The 25915-nt window shown below is 40.8% G+C and overlaps 1 protein-coding gene across 17 annotated transcripts in view; it reads right to left on the reverse strand.

The window, feature by feature from the left end:
* Positions 1–25915, reverse strand: part of KLHL3 (kelch like family member 3) — a 272614-nt gene that overhangs the window by 82537 nt on the left and 164162 nt on the right. For 15 of the 17 annotated variants that reach the window (XR_001903805.3, XM_031666790.1, XM_031666788.1 and 12 more), the window contains 2 exons: positions 18724–18843; positions 8119–8225 (listed from right to left, as the gene is read on the reverse strand). Coding sequence is in view for 16 of the 17 variants with exons in the window: in XM_009209155.3 (XP_009207419.1) it covers positions 8119–8225; positions 18724–18843 (227 nt within the window). In the remaining variant the exon portion in view is untranslated. The remainder of the gene's footprint in view (positions 1–8118; positions 8226–18723; positions 18844–25915) is intronic. The other 2 variants (XM_031666792.1, XM_009209156.4) reach the window with 1 other exon arrangement.

Here is a 25915-nt window from a genome sequence, read left to right on the forward strand (position 1 = left end):
TTACACATAGATACTAAGAGGCAGGACTGAGATTTGAACTTTGGCCTAACTCTAGACCCTGTGTCATTTCTAATACATCCCTCAATAAAATCTCACCCTAACTAATAACCTTAATAAAAGTATTCCCAAACTCAAGGCCTTGATCTTAATTCTGAGGACAAGTTAGTACTTAATATCTAGCAAGAACCAAGCAGCTTATCCTCAACACATAACAAAGTGCTTGGCATAAAAGAAGCACTTAAAAAGTAGTTATTGGAATAGAAAAAAAAAAGAAGGGAGGCTCTCTTGACATATCATAATTCCATGGGCTTCAGTAATTCTAGAGGGGGAAAACCATTAAGGACTTGGTTATTCTTGCTCCTTCACTCATCCCTAATAGTTTGACAAAGTATTTCCAGAAAACAGAAGATGAGCCCTGTAAGTCCTTCCATGTTTGTGGTCAGTCCAAGTGCTCTCTTCTGCTAGCTCTTCCCAAGAGGCCCAGACAGCCACCTCAGACTCTGAACTTACAGAGAATGTCTGTCAGCTGCACATCTTTTTACCCTTTCCATCTTCTGCTCACCATCTGCCAACATGCATGTCCTGTTTCTCCAAAGACAACATGATTCTCTCAGGGGCAGATATTTGTTCATTTATTCAATTCAGCAAACATGTATCAGATGTGTCCTCATGTGTCAAGCACTGTGCTAGGCCCAGATAATACAGTGGTTAACAAGTCACAGCCCTGCCCTTATGGAGCTCAGTCTGGTGGAGAGAGAGACAAGAAAACCAACAAATGCAAAAGATGTCAAATGTTAGAAATGGGGACTTAGCTTTAAAGGTTCTTAAGCCAGGGATTCCTGCACCCTAAAGCTGCATGCAAAATGATGAGCACACAAGAGCACAGGTTTGCTCTTCCAGAGATAAAGTCCATTGTTTTCATCAGATTGATGCATAATGGTTAAGAGCCACTGATCTGGAGGAGTCATAGTTATTCAGAAGAGAAGTGAGAATGAGAGAAGAGTATCCCAGACATAAACTTTGTATAGTATATACAAAGGTCTGGAGGTAACAAAGGGTGTGATCTGTCTGGGAACCATAACAAGTTCAGTCTGGCTGGAGCACGTTAGGGAAGAATGATGAGACGGGGCTGTAGATGAAAGCAGGAGCTGGACCATTTGAGGGACTTACAGGCCATGCTAAGGAATTTAGACCCTTCCTAAGGGCAACAGGGAGCCCCTGATAGATTTTAAGCAGGTAAGGGATACATCAGATTTTAATATTGGGAAAATCACTGTACCCACAGTGTGGAGAATGGGTGGGGAATGGGAAAACAAAACAGGTGGCAGACTGGCCAATTAGAAGACTGCTGCAGAATATCAGGTAAAAGATGATGTTGGCCTGACTGTGTCTTGAACTTCTTTAAATACTTAGACCGTTACGGCCTTGCACTTAGCAGCCTCTGAGAACCACAGAGGGCCCAGAAGAGCAAGCAATCCCAGAAGCCTATTAGGTAAAAGCATCTAAGTCTTCATTCTAGATCCTAACAAGCACACTATGTGCACAGCTGAGATATTTTTAGGTGGAAGACTGCCAAAGAAGAGCAAGAGGGAGAAGGATGGACTGGAGGAGTGAAAGGAAAATCTTTCATTATCACAGAAGACTCAAGATATCTAGAAAAATCACTAGCTCATCTTCCAGGTCATTGGTATAAAAGCAACCCTATTATTAAGTAAATAAAGTCTTGAGAATGAAAATGTAATAGATTGGTTGGCAGGTCTCTCTGAAGAACACCACAGCTAAACCACCAACCACCTCTACATAGTTGTATGTCCTTAAAAACAAGAAAAGGGGGTATTCAAGAGTCCTTATGCCACAGAATACCTTCTTGCTCCTAACTTGAATTAGTACTGTAATTTAGTCTCATGTTCTGGGTAGAGAGAAAACAGGAAAATCCTTATCCTTTGCACAATGATTCTTCATGGGCACTAAGATGGTTATTGAATTTCTTCCCTCCAACCCTCATCCAAGTCCTAAAATCTGGGCTGCCAACCCATTTGGCTAGAGCTGAGCTCTAAGGCCAAAGACATTAACCTCACAGGAGAGAAAGAAATGCTCTGCCATCTCCTTGAATCCTGGCCAACCCTGCTGCAGGTGAGTGGTCTGGGCCATTTGACTGCAGATCAGGGAATGTCCTTAGTTCACAGATCCTTATGTCATATTGGGAGTGAATAGCAGTCTGTATTCCTGGGTGCCACACAGTCCTCTGTTGAACCACAGGTTACCCTATATCACCTGTGAAATAAAGACATTCTCTGTTCTGCCTTTATCCCAAGGCTGTGTGAGAATCAAAGGAGACAATGAGATTGTGAAAGGTGGGACAGCAGTATCCAGCAGAACCACAGTAATAGACACCGCTTCCTCACCCACCCTCCCTGGAATCTCATCCCTCCTCCACCTGGAAATATATTTCTGCTCAACTAGAAGCACAGGAAGCACAAAGTCAGGAAAAAAATGCCTCTGTGTCATTACATAGTGACTACAAAAAAAAAAAAAAATCAACCCTATCACTTCCACCCCCGACATCCACAAGAATTTTTAAAACTATGACATACTCTATAATAATAAAAGTAGTCTTTATTAAGTACGCAGTGCTGAGTGCCTTATACCCATTACCTATATTTGTTCCCTAGTTATTGTTATTATTCCAGTCTCTTCAATAAGAAAGCTGAGGATCAGAGAGGAAAGTGAATTCTCCACACACCTGTGCAGTTAAGATTGGAATACAGGTCATTATTACTCCAAAGCCCTTTCCAAGATACCACACCATCTCCCAGTGCAAGGTGGCATTACCACACTTGTGTTTAATCTTTAGTAAAGAGGCCTCTCCACATCACCAACTCCAAACCTCTTCTATGAACATTCATAAAATATTCCTTACCAATAGTTTATTTCCAACGATGGTCTCAATTTTAAGGCTGAGCTACTCTAAACCCAAACAAGTCTACTTCAGACCATCTCAGTCAAACCAGTTGCACCTTAATGGAGAAACCACTGGGAGTGAATAGCAGTCTCTATTCCTGACCACCACACCATCCTCTGTTGAACCACAAGCCAAATTCCTGCTCAAAAAACTTGCCATTTCTGCATCAAGGGTAACATTATTAGACAGGACCGCTGGCTCCCTCACCCTCAAATCTTCGTCTCCTGAGCCAGAAAAAGATGCCTGACTTTATTGTGGTATGATAGGGACAAGAAGAAGAAGCCCTATGTCACTGTCACTTAGTCCAAAAGTGACTAACTCTAGAAGATAGTCACATGGAAGGTGAAGCCATTGCTTCTTGATCCCAGGCAGCGTTTCACACCTCCATCCCTTTTTCTCTGAACTATTCTACCTAATCCCTGACTCCTCAGAGGCAAAACTCTCATAAACCAGATGCTATCTACTACCACTATTACTCTGCAACCTCTCTGAAGGTCCACTTTGTCTAAGAAAAGAATTCTATTCCCTAGTTCTCCTTCTCTCATTGTCCATAGCCTTGTATTCAGTTTTGCTGAGCTGCATGTTATGCAGAGCTCTTCAAAGCCGTCGATACACCACACAAACACCTGGAACACAGATACGGGCCACAGGCCAGGGCCTGGTAGAGTCTGGCTGGCAGCAAGGGTGAAAAAACAGTTCTATGGAAGGAACTTCATGCCTGGGAAGTGAGTAAGACAGCCAGGCCCTCATGGTTCTGCCTTGTGGACAATTCATGCCTACTCCAAGTCTAAGCCCCTTGTCTCTCACCCCCAGCATATTCCTGAACTCTCCTCCCTATTTCTACTTACCATATATTCAAAGATACCAGTCAAACATCAGCCTAAATCTAATAAAAACTGGACAGTAACTCCTCTTTAAAAAACCAATCTAAATCAGCCACTACATACAGTACAATATGACCAGATGAGTGGGACAGATCACTCCCAGGGCTTCATTTGCGATGGAAGCCCAAGTGTCTTTTAGCCATGATTATGGGCATAAGACCCTGGGCGCATATATTCTGTAGACCTCAGTTTCTTTAACACTATAAAATGGGGGCTGTATCTGAATGACATGTAGGTCAGGGACCCATATGGAGTAACAAATACTACAGTACACAGAAGCCATGGTAAAGGGCATGATAAAAAGAGAGAAACACTGATGAGGAGATTTTGGGAAAACTGCTTCCCTTGGGATGGAGGTGCCAGATGGGGAGGATGGGGAATGAGTCTTAAGTATTTCATCTTTATAGGAAAAAGATGGGCAGAACACAGCACTGCTGGCCTCCCCACTCAAGTTATGCTGAAAGCAGTAAAGGGCAAATAGGTTGACTGCTCACCCCAGATCTTCTCATAGACTGGTTGGATTGGGACACTCTCTGATGGGCACTCAGACCTCAGTTTCACATTTATTCCAAGTTATTGTCCAAAGGACAATGGTCAAGAAGTGTGGGATTGGTATTTGGAACCACCTCAGGACATTTGGGCAACATGAACTCAGAGGACAAAAAAATAAAAACATTTAAGCTTGAGTAAAAGACCGTAATCACACAACTCAAGTCAGAAGAAAGCCATGTGTATTTTACTTTCCTTTTGGCTTTAAACATACTGATAGAAATGGACCTAACGAGAGTCAGCCTCTTACCCCCAGGACACGATGCATTTTACACGTTTTGAAGTTGAACCAGATAATTAGAACAAAATTTTGCAGTGTTACTGGAGTTTTTTAGTACCCACTTACCAAGGTTTAGGCAAAGCCAAGGAGCCTTAAAATATATAAATCTTAGATATATTACCGATGGGAGTATAAGCTGATACAACTGTTCTTTAGATCAATGCGGCACATGTCTCAAAAGTCTTCAAAGTGTGCATACCTTTTAACCAAGTACTTCTTGTTTTAGGAATATATTCTAGTAAAATAATCAGGAATGTAAATAAAGACTAAGATGCAAGGATGCCCATTATAACATTATTTATAATAATAAAATATTACATAAAACTATAATTTCCAACAAAGAAGGAAATGAATTTTCAATTAGAGTACATATAATGGAATCTTATGAAGGCATTAAAATTAGGTTGTAACTGCAATTTCATTGACATGGAAAGATATTCATTATATATTGCTAAGCTCAATTAAAGAAATTTTTATTGAGCACCTGCTAGATGGAAGACCATGCTAGGTAGCAGAGATGTGGTGGTGAATTTTAAAGGTATAGTTCTTACCCTCATAAAGCTTATGATTGGCCAGGGAAATCAAATATTGAGGAAGTAATAAGATCAGTAGTAATACTAAAGAGAAGCATAAAGTACCATGGGAGTAAGTAGCAAAGGAATTTAACCTAAGCCAGAGAGGTCATAGAAGGCCTTCCTGAGGAAGTGATGCTTAAGCAGTAATGAAGGATGAATGGGAGTCAGCCAGGCCAAGAGACGGAGGACAGAACATTCCAGGAAGATGAATAGTAATTTAAAAAAAAAAAAATACATACATCGAAAAAGGCTATTTCGGCTGAGAGCAAAGGCTCACACCTGCAATCCCAGCACTTTGGGAGCCGAAGCAGGTGGATCACTTGAGGCCAGCAGTTCAAGATTGCTTTGCAACATGGCAAAACGCACTCTCTACTAAAAATACAAAAATTAGCCAGGCATGGTGGCACACACCTGTAGTCCCAGCTTCTCAGGAGGCTGAGGCACAAGAATCACTTGAACCCAGGAGGCGGAGGTGGCAGTGAGTTGAGATTGCACCACTATACTCCAGCCTGAGCAGAAGAGCAAGACTCTGTCTCAAAAAAAAAAAAAAAAAAAAAAGACTATTCTACTGTACACATTAAATGCACTTATTTGTTAAAATATATATTTTATATATGTATACATTCATAAATATAAAATCTAAAAAGACATAAACCATATTCTTACCTAGATGTTGTAGTACACATAATTTTTTACTTTTTGCTTGCCCACAGTTTCTGATTTTTATCTGTAATAAACACATGTGAACAGTATTTGGATAGATGGGTGAATGGATGGGTGGAAGGATGGTTGGTAACCAGGTTTAATGGAAGGCTTGGGCTGGGCATTGCATTACACTGCTTTCTTCTCTTGATTCTCCCGTCCCTTCAATTCCTAGAATCTAAGAATGCCCCAGAAGCGCTTTTTCTTCCAATTTGTAAAGTCACTTTGGTTTTGCTATGACACTTCCGCTACTTCAGAGGTAAGTTCATCAGCAAAAAGTGGAGCCAGCATGACAATTCATTGCAATTCCAAACAGATTCCCCTCTCAACACTGAACTTTCCAAACCCCACACACAAAGAATAACTGGCAGAGGTATTTATTGAAGTTATAGCTAAATAACTTCTACAGACAAGATGAACTATTTTAAAATATAGATGGATGAAGGAAAGGGGGAAAAAAGGAAATAAAGGCCTTGCAACTAGGGTTTAAGACACCTCAAAAGGGAATGCAGCTCAAAATTTCCAGATACTGAACTTAGCTAGTTTTCCAGGCTACAGTGTGAAATTCCTGGCTCATGGATGAAAGTAAGGTAAGAGTAGCTTGGTCCATTTAGCAGAGGCATGACTCCAAGTTGAGACCAGCTCCTTCACATGACAAGTCAAGGGGGAAACACATGTGACAAACTCTCAACGCACAAGTGCCAAGTCTCTCCCAACAAAACCAGTCTTTCCCAGCTGTGTACCATATTAGGAAAAGAGTTACAGCCCATTCAGCAAAAATATGCCTGCACTCACCCATCATTAGCAAGCTTGTGTTCATTCTTCAGACATTCACTTATTCACTACCTCCTGTGGTAGGCATGGAGGATTCAACAATAACAAGACATGTTCCCCAAGTGCCCAAAGCTCACAGTAAGGTGCAGGTGACACTTCATTCACTCATTTAAAAAATATTTGTGTCCTGCCATGTACCAGGTGCTCAGTATATGGTAACAAACAAGCCCTACAAGGTCCCTGTCCTCATGGGGCTTATATTCTAGTGAGGCAAGACGGGTAAAAAACACGTAACGACAAACCAAGATGATTTTCAGATGGTGATAAATGTTATGAAAAGATGAAGTCAAGTTATAGGAAAGAGAGAGGCCTGGTGTGGAACTATGGTCAGAGTGGTGAGAGGGGGCCTGCCTGAGGAGGAGACATTTGCAGGAGGGAAAGCAGTCAGTTACATGAGATACAGGGCATGGGCATTATAAATCACAGGAAACAGACAATTATGCAGGGTGACAGTTGCCATACTCAGAGTAGGCACAGGCACTTGGAAAGCATGTAGAAGGAACACCTGACCCAGTCTGGAGGTCTCACCAAGCCCAGATGGCCTCCTTCTGTCAGCAGTGATTTATAGAGCACTGAAAGTACCTGGTTCAGGGGAGGTGCTGAGAGAAACTATAGACAGGAAGATTAGCCCATGGGTTTCAGGTAATTCAATCTCAGAACTAACAGATGGGAAATATTTGGACAAGACTATTGGGCATGCCCAGTAAATAGGGACCCTGGAAAGTTGGCAAAGGTGCTGAAACTGAATGTCAGATATTGATTATACCTATTTCTCATCCCTCTCAAAATCCATCATCATTTTTCCAAATCTCCTCCACTCTGTAAAGACTAGAGGAGGCCCAGGGCCCCTGTCTGGAATGAAGGTCTAGGAAAGGACAATAGGTAGGCCAGCTGGTAAAGCACTGGGCCAGGTGCCAGGAAGCCAAGTCCCACTCATTCACTGTGACCTTGGACAGGTCTCTTCCCTTGTCTCAGCCTCAGTGTCCTCCATCTGCAAAGTGAGAGATCAGAAGGCCTGGCCATGAGCCCAGGAGTCTACATTGTTAACAATCTCCCCCACATGATTATGGTGCAGGCTGAGTTTTGAGAACTAATGGACTATGTGAGTCTACCTTTTTTCCTCATGGTGGACACGGGCGACATGCCCAACTGGCCTGGACTTGGTTCCATCAAGTCCTCCATGGCACAAAGCACAATATCTGGCATAGAGAAGCCCCTCATAGTGGGCTAAGGGCTTTCTCTTTCCTCCCTCCCCTCATGTCACACCCCCAACATTCTCCCATTGGGGCTGCAGCCCCATAACCATGGGTTAATGTTGGCCACTCACCATACCTGTGAACATTGCACAGAAGTAAGGGCTGCAGGCCGCCAGGACCACACGGTGGGCTTCTATCTCGACATCTTCTGCCACAATCATCACGTCACACAACAGCTGTTTACTGTAAGACACCAGTGAGAGGACAGGATGGGTCACAGCATGGACACCTACCCTCATCTTACAAGGGTATTTTTTTCTCCCACCCAGATTTCACACTATCACTATACAAAGCTGTCACAGGGACTTGTTCTATCTTGAGTTAGAGAGGCGGGTGGATTCATTGACTTTTCCAAGTCCCTGAGAAACCTGACATTCATGCTTTCCTAAGGTCCATGGAGAGATCCAACTACTCTCTGGCTGTAAATTCTGCGCTGCTTCATTTATCTTCACCTCTCCGTTCCCCAATTCCATCAGCTCAGATTAAGAATTAGGGGTTTAGTGGCTCAGGGAACAGTGGCAAAAGCTTGGGGCTATCATTCGAGTGACCGAATGAATGCTGAGGAACGTGAGCATACCACTGAGTGTATCACCAGCAAGACCAAGTACTAACAATTCCCCACGGGATCCACTGTATATGTAACACCAGTAAGAGGCAAGCCAGCCTTAGGTATTTCTCTTTCCACCCAGATTTAACACTTTCAACAAGAAGACTCTGCCTGCAAACACAGTGCTCCCTAAAGACCCTGTGCAAACTCCAATCACTGAAATTATTAAAAATACTGTAATTACCTTTCTGTTTGTCACCCCCACTGAACTCAGAAAGGGACTTGTCTTATTTAATGTCATATCCTAGACACCTGGCTGCATACCTAGCACATATTAGACCCTAAATTTTTACTGAATAAATAAATTAATGAATGAAATGTAATCAATCCACATTCATAGACAGAATGGAGATCTGACTACTTTAGAGATTGATAGGGTGCCACGAGCTTCCATCAACCCAAGAATTTTTCCTTCATCACTCTCCTAAGCTCTTATCATGACTGTTAACAATATAATAGTTAATATTTATTGAGTTACATGTGCCAGGCACTGTTCTAAGCACTTTTTTACACATACTACTTCTTTTAATCCTCTCTACAACCCCATGAGATAGGGCTAATTGTTATGCCTATATTACAAGTGAAGAAACTGAGGTCCAGAGAAGTAATTTTCCCAAGGCCACACAGAAAAGCAACAGTGGAAACGGGATTTAAATGAAGGCAGCTGAAGCCCAGAACCCATGCTCTTAACTTGAGTGGTATCCTGATCACCACTCATTCCTCCTTGAGATTAAAGCACTGGAGAGAGAAGGAAAGACAAGGAGGACAAACCCACTTCAACTGTAAGCTACTGGTAGTGGTTACTTGGCACGCTACCCTGGTTTGAGAGGGCTGAGGTCATGACTAGATTCTGTGTGAGAATGTTGAGGCCAATTAATGAGTCTGCCATGGTTGACAGATGGAAGAAAAGCTACATATTTGCTATCTCTGGTGTAGCACATTAAGTCACTGTCAACTACTAAGATATTTGTTTAGGTTCACGTATCAGAGAAATAGAATCACAGGGCCTGAGAAGGCTGGAGCTGCAAATGCTGTTAGAGATCATCTGGTCTATGAAATTCAGAGAGGTGAAAAGATGCCCAAAGCCACAGAAGCCTAAGTCTTGAATCCAAGTCTCCTTACTCCAGATACAGTAGTTTTTCCACAGTACCACAATGCCTCATGATTGGCTGACACTCAGAATGAGAAAAGACAGAAGACAGGTTAGCTCAACAGGGAGAAGTGGTCAGGAAGTAGAATAAGGTATCGTTAAGGAGGCTTCCTGGAAGGGTGAGACCTTTGGCAGCAAGAGGCAAAACCGGGGGATTGAGACCTTACCCTACAATGGACAGCAGACCCTAATCACCAACTATATCAGGATAAACCAGTGCAACCAGGAACAGAACTGGCTCTGCCCCTAACTGGCTATGAGACCATGGGCAAATAAGCTCACCCCAGTTTCTCACCTGTTTTAGCTGCCTTTGGGACACATATCATGGGGGCCGAATGGGATTACAGGTGCCATCCGAAAACGGCCTTTTAGTCTCATTAAATTTTACTCTAAAAATGTATTTCCAACATGAATAGACTCATTTTGGACATTTTTACTTATATTAACAATTTTAGGAAGAAAATTGAATTATCACTGCTATTTAAGAGTAACCACATTTTGGGAGGCTGAGGTGGGCAGATCACTTGAGGCCAGGAGTTTGAGACCAGCCTTGCCAACATGGTGAGACCCCATCTCTACTAAAAATACAAAAAAAAAAAAAAAGAAAAAAAAATTAGCCCAGTTTGGTGGCAGATGCCTGTAATCCCAGTTACTAGGGAGGCTGAGGCATGAGAATTGCTTGAAACCCAGGAGGCAGAGGTTGCAGAGGGCCAAGATCATGCTACTACACTCCAGCCTGGGTGACAGAGCAAGACTCTGTCTAAAAAAATTAAAAAATAGAGTAATCGGTTATATTTTTTGGTAACTAATAAGAAAACTGTTGGCAGAGAAGAGTCAGAAATGCTGAGCAAATGTTCAGTGCTAGGAGCTGAACAAACAATGTCAGGGTGTGTTATCTTGCACAAACCCAGGGAGGCTGACAATTTTTGAACAAATGGGAAAGAAACACAAGGGAATGAAGAATAAAGATGGAGAATCCAGTTAAGCAAATAAATGACAGCAGTTCTGATGGGTGGAAAGTGTATCTTAAGGCCAGAGAAATTCTAACCTGGGAAACTGGCCAAAAGAAACTTGCCAAATACTTAAGATGGGCTTTCCCTGGGGGTGGGGAAGTCTGTCTGCACACTGGAGACATCTTTATGTATACGTGCTACAGGGAAGAGGGAAGTAGTAGCTCTAAAGCACTGCATGGCTCACAAGCACTCCTATTCAACTTACCTGGGATCCTATGGGATCCTTTTTTCTGAGCTATCACTACTCCATCTTGAGGAGAGAAAAGTAGGACTAGACACTTTGCCATTTGTGGAAAAGTACAGTGTAGCTGTTAGGAAGGAGCTCAGGCTCTCAAATCAAACTTACCTGAGTTCAAGCCTCTCAAACCTCTGCCTCACCACTCTCTAGTGTAGCCAAGTATACAATGTCCCCAGAGTGTCACGGAATTAAGATGTGCTGTAAATCAGGTAATGCATAGTGCTAATAGTAAATATTTAGCAAATGTTAACTTTTCATATTTTGAAAAAAATTATATTTTAAAAAATTGGTTTTTTTCGATTGTCTGCTTCACTTTTCCTCCATATCTTCTTTTTTCCATATAATATTTCATTTAAGATTAGAGGTTAAGTTTTGAACATGTTAAGTTTGAGCTGCCCACTGGATGCATAAGTAAGGTTACCAAGCAGGCAAGTGGTTACATGGTTCTGGAATTCAGACGTGTGAGATGGTTAAGAGGTTGAAGGGAGGAATAACCAGCAAAAAAAAAAAAAAAAAAAAAAAAAAGACAGTGTGTAGCTGGGTGTAGCGCTACATGCCTATAATCCTAGATGCTCGGGAGGCTGCAGCAGGAGGATTACTTGAGCCCAGGAGTTCAAGACCAGCCTGGACAACATAGTGAAACCCCATCTCAAAAAATATGACAGTGTGGTCTAGTATAGGATAGCTATATAGATCAATAAAATAAAATTGAGAGTCCAGAAATAAACCCTCATATTTATGTTCAATTGATTTTTGACAAGGTGGAAAGATCATTCAACTGGGAAAAAATAGTCTTTTCAACAAATCGTGCTGGGACAACTGGATAGCCATATGCAAAATAATGAAGTTGGATCCCTACCTCATGCCATATACAAAAATTTATTTAAAATGGCTCATAGATCTAAAAGTAAGAGCTAAAACTATAAAAACTCTTAGAAGAAAACACAGGGGTAAATCTTCATGACTCCAAATAAGGCAATGGTTTCTTAGATATGACACCAAAAGCACAAACAATAAAAGAAACTGATAAATTAGGTATCCAAATTTAAAACACTTGTGCTTCAAAGGATGCCATCAGGATAATGAAAAGACAATCCATAGAATGAGAAACAATTTTTTGCAAATCATCTACCTGATAATTAGCTTGTATCTAGAATATGTGAAGAACTCAAACTGTTACAACTCAATAATAAACAGAAAAATAACCTAATTAAAAATGAACAAGAGATTTGAATAAGCATTTCTCCAAATAAGATATAGAAATAGCCAAAGAGCTCATGAAAAGATGATCAACATCATTAAAAATCAGAGAAATGCAAATCAAAACCACAACAAGATATCACCTTACACTCATTAGAATGGCTATAATCAAAAGCACAAACAATAACAAGTGTCAGAGAAGATGTGGAGAAATTAGAAGTTTCACAGCTGATGGAAAGGTAAAATGGTGCAGCTGCTCTGCAAACAGTTTGGCAGTTCCTCCAAAGATTAAAGTTGCCATATGACCCAATAATCCCACTCTCAGACATATACCTAAGAGAAACAAAAACATACATCCACACAAAAACTTGTACATGAATGTTCATAACAGCATTAGTTATAATAGCCAAAAGTCAAATGTGATATATCTATACAATGAAATATTATTCTGCAATAAAAAGGAATGGTGTACTGAGACATGCTACAACATGAATGAACCTTAAATGCATTATGCTAAATGAAAGAAGCCAGATACAAAAGGCTATATATTGTATGATTTTTAAAACAGGCACATCTATAGAGACATAAAGTAGACTAGTGGTTGCTTAGGGCTGATGGGGAGTGGTGGTAAGGACAGGGTAAACTATGGAGGGGATGACTGCTAAAGAATACAGGGTTTCTATTTAGGGTGATGAAAATATTCTAAGATTGTGCTTGCACAACTCTGTGAATAAACTAAAAGCCATTAAACTGTATACTTTAAACAGGTAAATTGTATGGCATCTGAATTATGTCTTGATAAAGCTGTTACCAAAAGAAAAACAGAAAGCAATATGCTAAGATGGTTCATAACAATAATAAAAGCATAGTGACAGATCATCAAAAAAAAATGAGAGCAGAGAACTGTTTGCAATGGTGAAATGGGAGATTAAAATTGTCAAAATGAGAAAAGAAAGACTGCATGTGGATTCTACTCATTGGTTGTTCCGTTCTCTCTGCCCTCTTCTTTTCAGGCCTGGTTAGGATGTTCTATGCTAAGAAGGCCCACAGTCCCGTTTGCTGGCTGGATGGTAAGTCAGGAGTAAGAGTCACTAGAGCTCTGCCACTCAGAAGCAGCAGCTGCGGTCTGGCCACAGCAGAGCAACGAAGTGCAAAAGGAGGAAGAAGCCTTGGCAGTTACTATTCCAACAGCCATTCTCTACCATGGAGGTAAAAAGAATAGGAAACTCATGAATTTGTGATTCATAAATTGCAAATAACATGTGTGCTTTAACTCAAATAGCTTAAAATTAAGGGAAGGGAATGTGAAAGCAATGCAAGAAAGAATCCCAGATCCCTGGAATATCATGTAACATTTTATTAGCTTAACCCCTGGATGGCAAGATGCTTTAGCCCAGACCTCCATAAGTATACCCAGCCTCTCTCTAGTTCCCATTAAACTCACTCAGATCAATAAAGTATCAATGCAGACCCCCTTCCTCCCTGCCTCCCCTTTCCACTCTAGTTTTCAGAAGTTAGCCATTTAATTACCTTGGAATTTGATGTAGCCTTTCAACAACATGTGAATACAAACTTCATTAAGGGCAAGATTTTGGTCCTCTCATCTCCTGTGATATTCCCGAACCTAGCACAGTGCTTAGCACATCATCATCATCATCATCACAGCTAATGCTTACAGAATATTCATTATGTGCCAGGATCTCACAACAGTATCTAAGGAATATTATTATTATTATTATTATTATTATTATTATTATTCTACAGGCTGTTCAAATCAGCAATTCTACTTCTCTTCTATACAAATAATCATGAATGTGCACAAGTATTCAACAACAGTAATATATGTGTTGTCACTGTTTTTAAGCATTTTATTCATTAATCTTCTTAACAAGCCAGCAAGACTGGTACTCTTATTAGCCTCATTTTATAGTTGACAAAAGTGAGATCAGAGAGATTAATTAACTTGGCTAGGGTCACACAATAAGTACTAGAGATAAGATTTGAAACCAGAGTCTATGTTTGTAACCACTATGTTATACGGCTACAAAGACAACCACAGCAGGGGTTATTTATATGAGGAACTGGGAAAACCTAGACATCTAACAATAGGGAACTGTTTTTAAAAAATAAATGAAAAATAGAATATCATTGATCCACTTAATATTGTAGAACAGTTAATGACACAGAAAAATGTGTTCAATATAGTGTTAAGTTAGGATGAGACGTAAATTTCATTTTTTTTAATGAGATGGGTCTCACTATGTTGCCCAGGCTGGCCTCAAATTTCTGGGCTCAAGTGATCCTCCTGCAAAGCTGGGATTATAGTCACAAACTCCCATGCCCAACTAAGGCACATGTTTGTTTGTTCATTTGTTTGTTTGTTTAAAAGAAGAGGAAACTTTATTTCTTTTAAAGGTTATGGCCTGCAGGGTGGCTATTCTGACAGGCTGGGAAGCACAGCCTCCAGTCAGAAGCCAGAAACAAGATACTTTGAGAGAGTGGCAAAAGAAACAGGAATTTATGCTGATCAAGGTGGCCAAATACACATATTCAATAAGCTATTGAAGGAGCCATGAATATTTATGAAAGGAGAAACATACACATGTGCAATTGAGGTTCTTGCTCTCCAAGTTCAAAAACTGAGGTGATCAGAGGGCGGAGTTTTCAGTCCTCTGACGTTAAAAAGTGAAGCAGAGGCCGTGAAACCCCTTACTGCACATTCTCAAAAAAGACTAGCCAGAACCACTCCTGTGGTCAGTGGTCTCTTATCAGGTAAAAAAGGAAGGACAGTGTCAGAAAGTTTGTTTATATCAGTGGTGGGGTCTTTTTTGTTAGAACCTTAGGGAGGAAAGCTTAATCACGGTCACCAAGGGAGGGGGTCTGACCACCCTCCCATCCCATCATGGCTGAGAACTCCATTTTCAAAGTTACTCAGGGGTCCCCTTAGCCAAGGGATGGTCTGTTCCAGTCCACTGCGGGGCTTAGAATTATATTTTTAATTTACATTCTCACCCTTTTAGACAAGATCTGCCAGGGGCAGCATTGATGGCCAAACCTTCATTCTGTCCTATCTCTTTGCCAGGGTAGTGTGCCTGCCTGCCCCAGGTCCATCTTGTCCCTTGGTGGGACCCCTATGGCCAAGGACTTAGAGCCAAAAGACTTACAGCCAATTTAAATACTCCCGGTCAGATGGGAACGGAGGTGGGCAGGCAGTCATCAAAACCCATAAAACTTTTTAAGCAACATAGCCAAAAACCAAAGCCAAAATGCAAAGTTACTAAATTGACTTATCTGTAAGTTCTATACATTGAACTACTGTAATCTTGGTCTTAGCTAAAGACTTGTAGCCATTAGCTATATAAAACATAAACATTTGGCTGGGCATGGTGGCGGGTGCCTATAATCCCAGCTACTCGGGAGGCTGAGGCAGGAGAATTGCTTGAACCCGGGAGGCAGAGGTTGTGGTAAGCCGAGATCACACTATTGCACTCCAGCCCGGGCAACAAGAGCAAAACTCTGCCTCAAAAAAATAAAAATAAATAAATATTTTGCCAAAATGATTTAAGCTAAGGAACATAGAGACTTTTATTGTGCCACAGTGTCTTTTGCAATGAGACATATATTCTAAAGAAGAGAGGTATATTGTCCAAGGTATTACAATGGTTACCACTATGTACTAAAATTATAGATGACTTGTTGCTCATCTGTATATTCTAAATGTTCTATAACAAATATATTCCTTTTACAGAACAAAAATTAAAAGAAAAATGATAGGAAAATCTATGCCTAAACCTGAATTAAAATTTTCCCAGCCAGTCAAATATATACAGATTGTGGTCCATTTGAAAAAACACAAAAAGAGGGAGAATAAGATTATTCACTTAAATTTCAGCAAAGGACTATGTCTGGTATTAGAAATGTATTTCCCAAAACAAATTTCACAAAACACTTGGTCTATCTACAACCACCACCAAAGAAGACTCTATAGTCAAATATGTGTGGAAAACCCTCAATCAGACAAATTTAGTGCAGGACTTCTCAGAGCGTTTAATATGCCAGTAGGCATTATGAACCTCAGAGAGGGGTACAGTATATAGCATTCTTCAAACTCATTGGGGCACAGAGCTCTTTTTTCTCACAGAGCATCTTAAGGGAACTAGCATTTCTCAGAACAGAGTTTGACAAATGCCGAATTATACAAAAGAGAAGAAGCAGCAGGACTGTTGGAGATGGCTAAATCTAAGTCAATGCTTTTGAGGAAAGAGAAAAACCTAGTAACTTGTAACAGAAGTAATGAGAACTTAGGATGTCTTTTTAAAAAATTAATTAAGGAAAAGGGAGCTGGGCACGGTGGCTCATGCCCATAATCCCAACATTTTGGGAGGCCACGGTGGGAGGACTGCTTGAGCTCAGTTGTTCAAGGTCACGGTAAGCTGTGACTGGGACATTGCACTCCAGCCTAAGTGACAGACCAAGACTCTGTCTCTTTAAAAAACAAAACAAAACAAACAAACAAAGAAAAGATGCTAGTAATAGAAAGCAAGGGTGCAGGGAATCTTGTGTACATATCTATTCCTAAATTCTCCCTTTCAGCCATCACTGGAGTTGACTATAATACCAGGCAAAATAAGGCCTGGTGAAAGACTCCTCAATCGGACAAAGGGCACAAGCATACCCAAAAGAACTAAATGAGGAATTCCAATAGTGTCTAGGGAACACAAGACAAATTCTTCAGTTAACAAGAAAACCATGCCCATAAGCATGGACATCAGCACAGCCCGATGCCTAAGACAGCTATGGGCAGAGCTTCCAGGAAATCTGGCAGGAGGCCTAATAAAAATTGAGCAGTGGAGCATAAGGCAAATTTAATTTAACGTGGTTATTAATGCCAAAGACTAGGCCCTGTAGAAAGGAGAAATAAGAAAACAAACATAGAATCAGGTAGAACTTTTGTTTAAAAGTAGTTCAACTCCCCACTCAACACACACTTCTTTGGCTATGTGCCATTTTCTCTGCCTGGAAGGCTTCTCCCTATCCCCACTACCCTTCATTTGTCTAACTCTTATTTGTCATTCAAAATTCAGCTCCAGCATCAACCCTCTTCTCCAAAGTTCCCACCTGTCATACTTGCTTCTGTGGCCCTCTTTAAGAAACAAATAATTATTGCGTACCTACCACCTATCAGGCAGTGGATGCATTCCGCCATCATAATACCTATTTGTACTACAGAAGGATTATTTTCATTGACCTATTTCTATTTTTTACTTTGTACCCCACTGACCCATTCTAGGGCCTAGCCAGTGCCTCTGGGCATCTTTGGTGAATCAATAGAAGCTCCTATGAAGTGCCAGGTGCTAGAGATAAAAATTACTCAAAAGTTGCCTCTGCCTTCAGAGAGTTCATGAGCTACACAGAAAAGATGAAATAAACAATTACACCTCATAACAGGATGAAGTATGCAGTAAATAATTGCATGGGCAAAGGAAGCTTCTGAGCTCTCTGGTAAAGAAGAGATCATGTGCACAGGCTTTGTACAGGAAAACACGTACAGAAACACATGTTCAGCGCTCTGAACCTGCCTTACAACAAGCTTGTCAAACATGCACATTGGCCTTACAAACAGCCCGTGTACCCCTCACTATTAGCTCAGAGAGGATGAGTATATTCACATTTCATTTCTCTCTTTACATTTAAGGAGCCAGGTATTCTTCCACCCATGTGGTTGTCTTGCCAACCTAAGTTCAGACCAGTGAAAGAGAGAGTGAAACTAGAAGAAAATACATGACATCCAGTCTTTAATCTGCAATTGTGTGTGGGTGTTGCAATCATTCTATTACTAGTTTCCAAGTAGCTCATTCTGTTAGAAATCAAGTTTATGAACAGACTTGCTATAACCATAAAGGATTTTTCCCCTGTGATTAATCATTAAAATGATAGGTGTTAAATACATACAAAGGAAAGACAGTTTTCTGGCAAAGTCATTCTTTCTCAAGCAGAGTTTGAAAGGGGAAACCTGCCAGGCGCGGTGGCTCACAACTGTAATCCCAGCACTTTGGGAGGCTGAAGCAGGTGGATCACAAGGTCAGGAGTTCGAGACCAGCCTGACCAATATGGCGAAACCCCATCTCTACTAAAAATACAAAAATTAGCTGGGCATGGTGGCATGCACTTGTAATCCCAGCTACTCGGGAGGCTGAGGCAGAGGAATTGCTTGAACCCGGGAGGCAGAGGTTGCAGTGAGCCAAGATCACGTCACCTGCATTCCAGCCTGGGTGACAGAGTGAGACTCCATCTCAAAAAAAAAAAAAGAGAGAGAGAGACAGAGAGAAAGAAAGGGGAAACCAAGTGACTGAGAGTGGGTGGAAAGAGTCAGAATTCCCTAAGTGGTCATATTCTGACTTCTATTCTTAGTCCTTGATGAAGCTCATGGACAAGTTCCTTCTGCAAGGGCATAGACAAGATAGAAAAAGTACCTCCGCAGTTCATTCATAACCTTGAATGCTTTCCCCATATGGGCAGGGTTGACAGTGATCGTCCTCTGGTTCTTCTCATCATCTCCAGCCTGTATCAGAGTCTGGGAGCTCAGCTTGATGCTGTGAACAGGAAGGAAGAGAGAGGGAAAGAGAATCACTCATTGGTAAACCCATTCATCCAACTGCCAAAAGCTCATGCATTTACCCACCCACCAGAGGCATCTATCAGCCTGTTCTCACACAGACCCAGTAGGAAAGACAATGTACTGGGAATTTCTTCGTATCTTCCAATGCAAAGTGCATTCCTCTGAGGGAAGGAAAGTCATAGTTCAGCTTCTTCCACCAAATACTGTGTGATTTTGTGTGAGGTCCTCATCCTCCATCTCTCCATCCTGAAAATTGAAAGGGACTAAGCACTCTATCACTCACTTCACAGGTTTGTTTGTTCATTAAACAGGCATTTACTGGAGGCTACTATGTGCCAGGCACACATTTAGATTTAAGGGAAACAAAACAATAGACAAAGCCACCGTCACTACCCTCACAAAGCTTAGAGTTCAGTAGAGGAGAACGCCAAGTAAACATTTAAACATCACATCTTAAGTATTATGATTTGATAGAAGCTACAGAAGCACAGGGGATGGCCAACTCGTCCCAGTGATGACAGGTTGATGGAAAACTTCCTAGAATCTGAGACCTGAAGAAAGAACAGAAACAAGCCAGGTAAAGAGAAAGAAGATTATTCCAGGCAGAGGAAACAGTATACACATAGACCTGGAGGAGAAAAAGCAGAAAGTGTGTTCAAAGTACTGGCAGTTCAGTAAAACTAGAGGAGAGCACAAGAGGGACTATCAAGAGAAAAAACTAGAAGACTGAGCAGCCTTTTAAGTGTCATATAAGCAAAGCTAAGAAGTTTGGATTTCTTTCTGAAATAATGAGAAGCCATCAAAGGGTTTTAAACAGAGAATTAGGACAGAAAGCAGGTAAACAAATCTGTGCTTTAGATAAATCACATTGGCTACACTCCAAGAAGCAGTGGAACAACAGCAAAAGCTTTTGGGAAACTGTAATCCCATAGAAAGACAAAAGGATTATAAGTATTATGGAAAGAAAGGCTATCTGTGTAGACTAACTGAGTAAGTAAAATCTAGCAAGAGTCAACCATAATCTCAATGCCTTCTCTACTGAAATCAAGAGACAAGGGCATGGTGGCTCATGCCTGTAGTCCCAGCTACTCAGGAGGTTGAAGTAGGAGGACTGCTTGAGCCCAGGAGTTTCATGCCATTGCACCCCAGAATGGGCAACAGAGCAAAACTCTGTCTCTTAAAAAAAGTGAAAGAGAAAGACAAAATAATTCAAATCCCTGTGGGGTGCCAGCTAGTTACCCAACAACTCCTGAGCAACATCTTTCAACTTTATGGAAGCTGGAAAAAAGGAATCAAAAGAATGAGCAAGGAAAGGTGTTTCTCCCCAAATTGGTGAAACCATTCAGCTCCCAGGTCAAGTGTGAGACCTTGGAGTTACCTGTTTGAACCAGGTGAAGCTTTGCTTTGCTACTAGGACAACAGAACCTTCTCCACTTGTGTAGATTCGGGGACCCATAGTTCACTCCAACTCTAGGACAATGATGGTACTCTCCTTTGATTTTCCCTAGTGAGCCTCTATCCATGCTACCACTTAACTTTGCAGACTGGCTAGAGAAAGAGGCTTCTATGATTGAGAGTATATTTCAGAGGCCTGAGAATCCCTATAGATCTCACACTGGAATTCGTAACTACTGGAACATTCAAATACAACCAGCGTGGCAGACCCACAGCTTGTCTGACCATAACAGACTCCTCTTTTGACTCCCTTCCCCACCGTCAGTTCATCATGCAAATGTAAGCCATGAATATCTGAACTTTGGGACTGTCTGGATTCTGTGTACAAGGAAGTTAGCTGAGCAGAGGAAGATGTGCACAAAGGAGGATGCTTAGAGTTGTGTGTTTAAAGCAGGTGAAGAAAGTCTCAAGCCAGCAAATGTGATCAGAAGGGGAAGCAACCAGCAAAGATGAAAAATTTCTTCAAAAGATGAGAAATTCCATAAGCATAATTTATTTTATGGTGTCTTTCTTTACTACAAAGCTAGAAAAACATTATCTGCTATGTTCTACTAAAGGTTTAACATTTTTGCTTTTAGTATTTAAGCCCTTATTTCATCTGATACTGATTTTTTTTCTCTTTTTTTGAGATAGTTTCACTCTGACATCCAGACTGGAGTGCAGATCTCAGCTCAACCTCCGCCTCCTGGGTTCAAGTGATTCTCGTGCCTTAGCTTCTCAAGTAGCTGGGATTACAGGTGTGCACCACCACACCTGGCTAATTTTTGTATTTTTAGTAGAGATGGGGAGTTTCACCATATTGCTCAGACTGTTCTCAAACTCCTGGCCTCAAGTGATCTGCTCACTTCAGCCTCCCAAAGTGCTGCGATTACAGGCGTGAGCCACTGTGCCAGGTCCTGATACCGGTATTTATGTCAGGATATGACATAGGGATCTCATTTTCTCCATGAATTCTATGTATTTAAAACTTTTTATTTTTCTCATGCATCTGTCATGCCATCTTAGGTCATATATTAAAGTTCCAGATATAAAGAGATTTATTTCTTGACTTACTAACCCATTCCACTGGTCAGTTTGTCTGTCTCTGTACCAGTACCACATGATTTCTGTAGCTTTATAATAAGGTCTGATATCTGACAGGGAAATTCCCAATCCTATTATTATTTTTGAGAAGTGTCTTGACTAGCTTGTCAAATTCCGTAAAGAACTCGAGTGGGATTTTGATAAAAACTGCATTGAACTTATAGATCAATTTGGATAGAACCATCATTTTTCTGATACTATGCCCTCCTATCCATGAACACAGGATATCTCTCCATTTATTTAAGTCTTCTTTAATGTCACTCAAACTTTTAGATTTTCCTGTATGAAGACCTTACACGTTTGATTAGATTTATTCCTAAGTACTTTATGGTTTTTATTGCTCTTTTGTAATAGAAATGATGTATTTTTAAATTATGTTCTCTGATTGTTACGGTTTATAAAATGCAATTGATTTTTGCAAATTGATCATATATCCAGCCATTGTCAATGTTCCTATTATTCCTAACTATTTGAACATAAATTAGGTGTCCTATGTAGACAGTCATATTATCTGCATATAATGCCAGAGATTTTTCTCCTATCAAATTCTTAGGCCTCTAATTTCTTTTTTGAAAAAAGTTTGCACTGGCTAGGATGGTCACACAATGTCAAACAGAAAGGATGCTAATGAGTAGTATTGTCATATCCCTGCTTTTAAAGATGTTTCTAATGTTCCCCTATTATGTATGTTTGTTACAGGATTTTTGTAAATGTTTTTGTCAGATTAAGAAAATTCCCTTCTATTTTTATTAAGAGTTTTTAAGTCATAAAGTTATGCTAAATTTTATCGAACGTCTTTGTGTATCTAATGAGATGTTCATATGGGTTTTTTCCTTTAATCTTGTAATGTGATGAATGACACATATATTTTCTAATACTAAACCATACTTGCATCCTTGGGATAAATCTACAAACTGTAAAATACTCTATAAGTATTCATTATAAATATTGTCTTCAAACTGTGGAGAGACTTAAAAGCCAGGATGAGAAAGCACAATTTGGTATGGATCAGGGAACCACTGAAGGTTCTTGACAGGGAATTAGTAAGATTAAAGCACAGAAAAGCCTAGTGAACAGATATTATTAGCTTCACTTCAAAGATATGGAACAGGTATAAACTAAAAAGAGCCATTTTAGAAGCACTGACACAATCTCCAGTGTGGCTAGGGAGCAGGAAATCTCACTCTTCTGGTGTGTTACTCTTTGCACTTTCCAAAATGGTCCAATAACGATGTATCCTTGTTAATACAATGTTGTGTTTACCAAAGGTCTCAAACACAGATTGCCTATTATCAGAGTATCAATGTTCAACAAAATATAATTCACACTAGAGCCTCCCTGAAAGAGCAAGTGACTTGCTGATGACCATAGGGCTGGCTAGGGAAAGATACCGGTTTCCCCAAATCCATTCAGAGCCCTTTCCACCCTTGATGCACAGGCAAGGCTTGACATCTGAAGGAACCCAAAGTTCCTTTCTTCCCCTGCTCCTCCATGAAAAGACACAGGGAATTTGGAAGAGATTCTGAGTCCCTGGTCTCTGGAAGGTACAAGCTTCTTGGCAATTCATTAACCTTCCAGAGAACAAGAAATTAAGAAAAGAACATCTGAGGGCCCAGAGACGTTCAAAAAAATATTTACGAGATTGTACAAATAGTAAGTGGTAGAGATGGGATCTGAGTTTAGGTATCCTATACTTGAAGCTCACAACCTATACCCTCCAGCAATATAGTTCACACATGTACACAAATGCACATACGTATACATATTTCTCAACCTAAGGTCACATGCCCAAGAACAGAGTTGCTAGATCTTACCATTTCATCCCCTAAACCTTTTTCCCTCCATTCATACCAGATCTTAACTACTTAACCCTCAATAGATTGCCCCATCCCCACGCTATCAAGTCCCAATCCCAAGAATTCTCAGTTCTTGTTCCAAAATAAGGCTAGAGGATCCCCTCTCCTCGCCTGTGAAACACAGACCACACTAAGGTATATTCCCACTATCTTGTTCAAGTCTAATACCATACTTTTCACCCTACCCAGACCCAACCAAAATCACACACACGCACACACACAATTTTCCAGGCAGACTCAGCCACAAGATGTTTTCTGTTGAAAAGCATTTCACAGTAAATGCCCTTACTCTAAGCATAAAATGGTTGATTTCACCAAGAGCAAAAACTGGCCCCAGATTCTACTAAAAACCATAGTCAATGTTAATTTATATGTGCCCCTCCCACCAGACCTGCAGCTCAAGCTGCTAACCAAAGGAACTTTCATCTGTATCCCACTGTCCAGGGTTCCAGCAACATTCAAGTTGAGCAGCCATATTTAAGATTCAAATGGGTCAACAATCATAGATGTAGTGAGAAAGTATGGGCCAGGCAGAATCTTTGCTCTTTGCTGTAGAAATATACAGAAATGATCATCTAAGCCATTTTCTAAATAAGCTGCAACACAATCAGAACACATAAATCTACTCAACTTTGTCAAAGCATCAGATACCTGGCTCAATACTTTAATTAATTTCCACACTAGCCTGTTACTAGTAAACTTGCTTATATGAACCGCTACTGGTGCCATGATGAACCCACTGCAGTGGATGATTCCTTCAACAGTCCACAGAAAGGGTGTCCAAATTGGTTCCGACTTACCTCACACTCACAGATACCCACTGACCCCATTCAAGAAGACATACATGTGAGACAGTCAAGCTTCATGGCCATAAGGATAGACATAGTTGGCCCTTCTTTCCTGGGCTTTCAGCTTCTCTTTTCCCTTGACTTAGACTGTTACAGTGGCCTCTCACCTGCTGTTTCCCACTCTAGATACTCTCCCTCCAAGTACTTCCTGCACACCATTGCCAAACTCATCCTTCTAAAACGTCATCTGACTATGACTTTCAGATCCTCACTGCACACAGGTCTCTTCAGGGGCTATGAGGTTTATGAGCTGAAGCTTCAGTCACAGCCCTCTGCCTCCATTTGTTCTATATGTTGAGTGTCCAAATAAAATTTCCTTTCAAAGGACTCTATAGCTAAACAGCTGAAAAATCATCAGTCTACAGGATAAAGTCATGATTCTTGCCCAATATTCAAGGACTTCCTTGACCTGGACTGAACCTAAATGCCAGCCTTACCTCTCTTGTTTACTCAAATATTTACTAAGTACCTATTATGTGCCAAGCAGATGAACTATTCACTGCAGACACCTAGATTTCCCTTCTCTTTCCCTGTATCATAATCTAAATACCTGTTATTTGAGGACCAATTAAGTTTTGCCTCCTCTATGAAGCCCTTGGGATACGTCAGTTCTAAATGAGCTCTTCCTTCTCTGAATTCCTGTAGTATTTCTGGCTTGTAACTCAGGTGGCACACAGAATTCTGCCTTGTGCCTGATTACTTCTTCATGGTACAAATCCAACTACCTACCTGCCTCACACTAGATTCAATATACCTGGAGGGCAAGGAACATGTGTCTGAGGACTCTGTATAGCTTAGCCTGCCCAGCATGAGGCCATGCCCACAGTAGGTCCTCATTACGTATTTGTCATCTGAACTCTACCTGAAAACCCTTCACTTGTCTTTACAAGAGTTAGATGATAGAGCAGAAGGGGATAGTCTGACCAACACTTTTATTTTTTAATGAAAATAGAGTTGGCCTTCAGAGTTAAACTATAAATAAATATACATAAAATAGTAATTATAAAAGTTATAGATAAAAATATATAAGCTCTAAAAATTAGGCCCTCTTTCAGCACCACACCTTCCAAAGCCTTCTTTCCTGCCCTCCTCTATCCTCTAAATTCCAGATCCACATATCTAATGTCTTATTTGAGTCCCCTAGATTTTACACAGGTAACTCATACTTAGTCAAAATTTAAGTTCCCTACCCTCCCTTAAGCCTGCTACTCTTTCTGTATTCTCTATCTCAGAGGTATAACCAACCACCCAATCACCTATCTAAGTCAAAAACTGGGGTGTTATCCTTGATATCTTCCTCCCTTTCTCTCTCTCACTCCTCACATACAGCCATAAATCATATCAATCCTATGTGTTAATATCCCTGCACCCCATTTCCTTCTCACTTTCACTACCATCACAACCCCATTCCAGGCCATCATTGTTTCTTGCCAGGATTATTCTAATAACCTCCTCCCAGACTCCAGAGGGACCTTTCCAAAGTGTCAATGTGTTCAAGGCATGTTCTACATGAAGCCTCACTGATTCCTCACTGCATTCAGAATAAATCTCAGGGACCTAGCCTGGCCCTTAATCCCATCGTTGCCCTGAAGACTTCTCATTACTGTAATACTAAAATACTTGCAATAGCCAAAATACACTAGGCTCTCTGCCTTGTGAAGTTTTGTCTGACTAGAAAACTGTTCTATCCTATTCCCCACTCACTCTCCCCTGTGTCTAGCTAGTTCCTACCAGCCTTCAAGCCTCTTCCCTGAAGCCTTCCCTCTCTTACTCCACTACTCACTAGATTAGATAAAATCTAGTG

Source organism: Papio anubis, chromosome 5 (genome assembly GCF_008728515.1).
Source record: "Papio anubis isolate 15944 chromosome 5, Panubis1.0, whole genome shotgun sequence".
In the NCBI taxonomy this organism is placed as follows: Eukaryota; Metazoa; Chordata; class Mammalia; order Primates; family Cercopithecidae; genus Papio; species Papio anubis.